This window comes from Papaver somniferum, chromosome 10 (assembly GCF_003573695.1).
Source record: "Papaver somniferum cultivar HN1 chromosome 10, ASM357369v1, whole genome shotgun sequence".
Classification (NCBI taxonomy): domain Eukaryota; kingdom Viridiplantae; phylum Streptophyta; class Magnoliopsida; order Ranunculales; family Papaveraceae; genus Papaver; species Papaver somniferum.
In genome coordinates this window covers 149594977-149597081 of record NC_039367.1, presented here as the reverse complement: position 1 = coordinate 149597081, position 2105 = coordinate 149594977, and the positions used below count along the sequence as shown (strand labels likewise).

Below are 2105 nucleotides of genomic sequence, written 5' to 3'. Positions count from 1 at the left end.
CAAGAAACATGTGATGAGATGACTAATCTTGTAAATTCTAATGATCGTGTTAATCTGGTGCACTCTAAAATTCGGAAGGAACAAATACCAATAATTGGGATGGAATTTGAGAGTGAAGGCGAAGCATTTAAGTTTTACAACACATATGCTTACAATGTTGGTTTCAGCATTAAAAGAAGTACATTACATTGTTTCAATGATGGAAGATTAAAAGATAGACTTTATGTTTGTTCGACCCAAGGTACTCGTGGGAAAGATAAACGTGATGTTAATGTCAAAAAACATCGTGCCGAGACAAGATTTGATTGCCTAGCAAGGATGAAAATTAGTTTGAAAAAAATAATAAGTATGAAATTGTCGATTTTTTTGCTCATATTACTACTTCTCCTAGTAAGTCTCACTTATTTAGATCGCAGAGGAGCATGAGTATTTCCAACACCACACAAGCAGATATGGCCGACACATCAGGAATTGCTCCTAGAGAAACTATGGAACTTTTAAGTAGACAAGTTGGTGGTCGTCAAAACGTTGGATTTACAAATGTGGATTATAAAAACTATTTGCGTTCTAAGCGAACTATTAGAATGAAAACAGGGGATACAAGTGGTGTGTTAGAGTATCTGCAGAGAATGCAATCAAATGATCCTAATTTCTTTTATGCTATTCAAGTAGATGAAGATGATTTGATAACAAATATTTTTTGGGATGACGCAAGAATGATGGTAGACTGTGATTACTTCGGCGATGTGGTAAGTTTCGACACCACCCATAGAAAAAACAAAGATGGAAGACCTTTTGCCATGTTTGTCGGAGTAAATAATCATAGGAAAACCGTTATATTTGGTGCTTCTTTATTATATGATGAAACATCAGAGACTTACATGTGGTTATTTGATACCTTTGCTGAAACTATGTCTGGGAAGAAGCCAAAGTGTATTTTTACTGACCAAGATGAAGCAATGGCTAAAGCACTGACTTCACAATGGCCAGAATCATGTCATCGATTATGTATTTGGCACATGTTTCAAAATGCTGCAAAACACTTAAGCCATGAGTTTCATAAATTTAATGATTTCACGAAATTTTTTAATAAGTGTGTATATAATTATGAAGACGAGGAAGAATTTACAGATGCTTGGAAGAAGATGCTCGCAAAATATGACCTCAACAACAATGTTTCGTTAAATACATTATTCAGTTTAAGAGAAAAATGGGCGTTGGTTTATGGGCGAGATAATTTTTGCGCAGAAATGACCACGACTCAACGTAGTGAAAATTTGAATAGTGTTATAAAAAAATACATAAGCTACAAGTATGATTTAGTGCTATTTTTTGAGCATTTTCAAAGAATGGTTGAAGCTCGTCGTTACAATGAATTGGCGATGGAATTTAAAGCAAGTCAAAGTTATCCTGCAATGACGTTTCCGGTGAAAATTATTTCAGAAGGAATTATCTAGAGCTCATGATTGTGTCTTGAACATTATAAGGAATTATGTAGAGCTCATGGAAATAAGTATCATTGTACAATCATTTTTGATTCACTTAATAATGATGTTTCATGTAGTTGTAGGAAATTCGAGTTTGTCGGTTACTTATGTTCACATTCCCTAAAGGTTCTCTCTGTAAAGAATATCAGGGTTATTCCTACTCAATGAATATTGAATAGATGGACAAAAGACATCAAATCTCGGACGCAAACAATACATATCCCATAAAAATATTGCAATATAACAAACCAAGAAAATACTGCAATGATATCATCCTCCAAATATTTTTAGAATTTAAAAAACAATAAACCTAATAACATAAGAAGATGAAAATAAAAATAGCTATGTGTAGTCACAATCATCGCTATTCAAAGCACTAGTTATTCTTCCAACTAATCCAAGAAGACATCCTAGGAAACAAACATCTTTTCCAAATCATCTTCAGAAAACTCCTTCTCGTTGTTGAAGAATTTATTGACAAAGGGATCATTCATCTCCTCCAAATCTTTTGAAAACACCGTCAACTTACTAAGTTCTTTTTCTAGTTTTTGTACAGTGTTTGTAGATTGGGATATCATATGTTCGTAGCTGCAAGGGAGGAGATTCCAGTGCATCCAC

The 2105-nt window shown here is 33.9% G+C and overlaps 1 protein-coding gene across 1 annotated transcript; it reads left to right on the top strand.

Annotated features, from left to right (window-relative positions):
• The first annotated feature begins 452 nt into the window (after window positions 1-452).
• LOC113316505 (protein FAR1-RELATED SEQUENCE 5-like) lies at window positions 453-1457 on the top strand. Its single transcript, XM_026564670.1, has one exon. It carries the CDS (start codon window positions 453-455, stop codon window positions 1455-1457), a length of 1005 nt encoding a protein of 334 aa, XP_026420455.1.
• The last annotated feature ends 648 nt before the right edge of the window (window positions 1458-2105 follow it).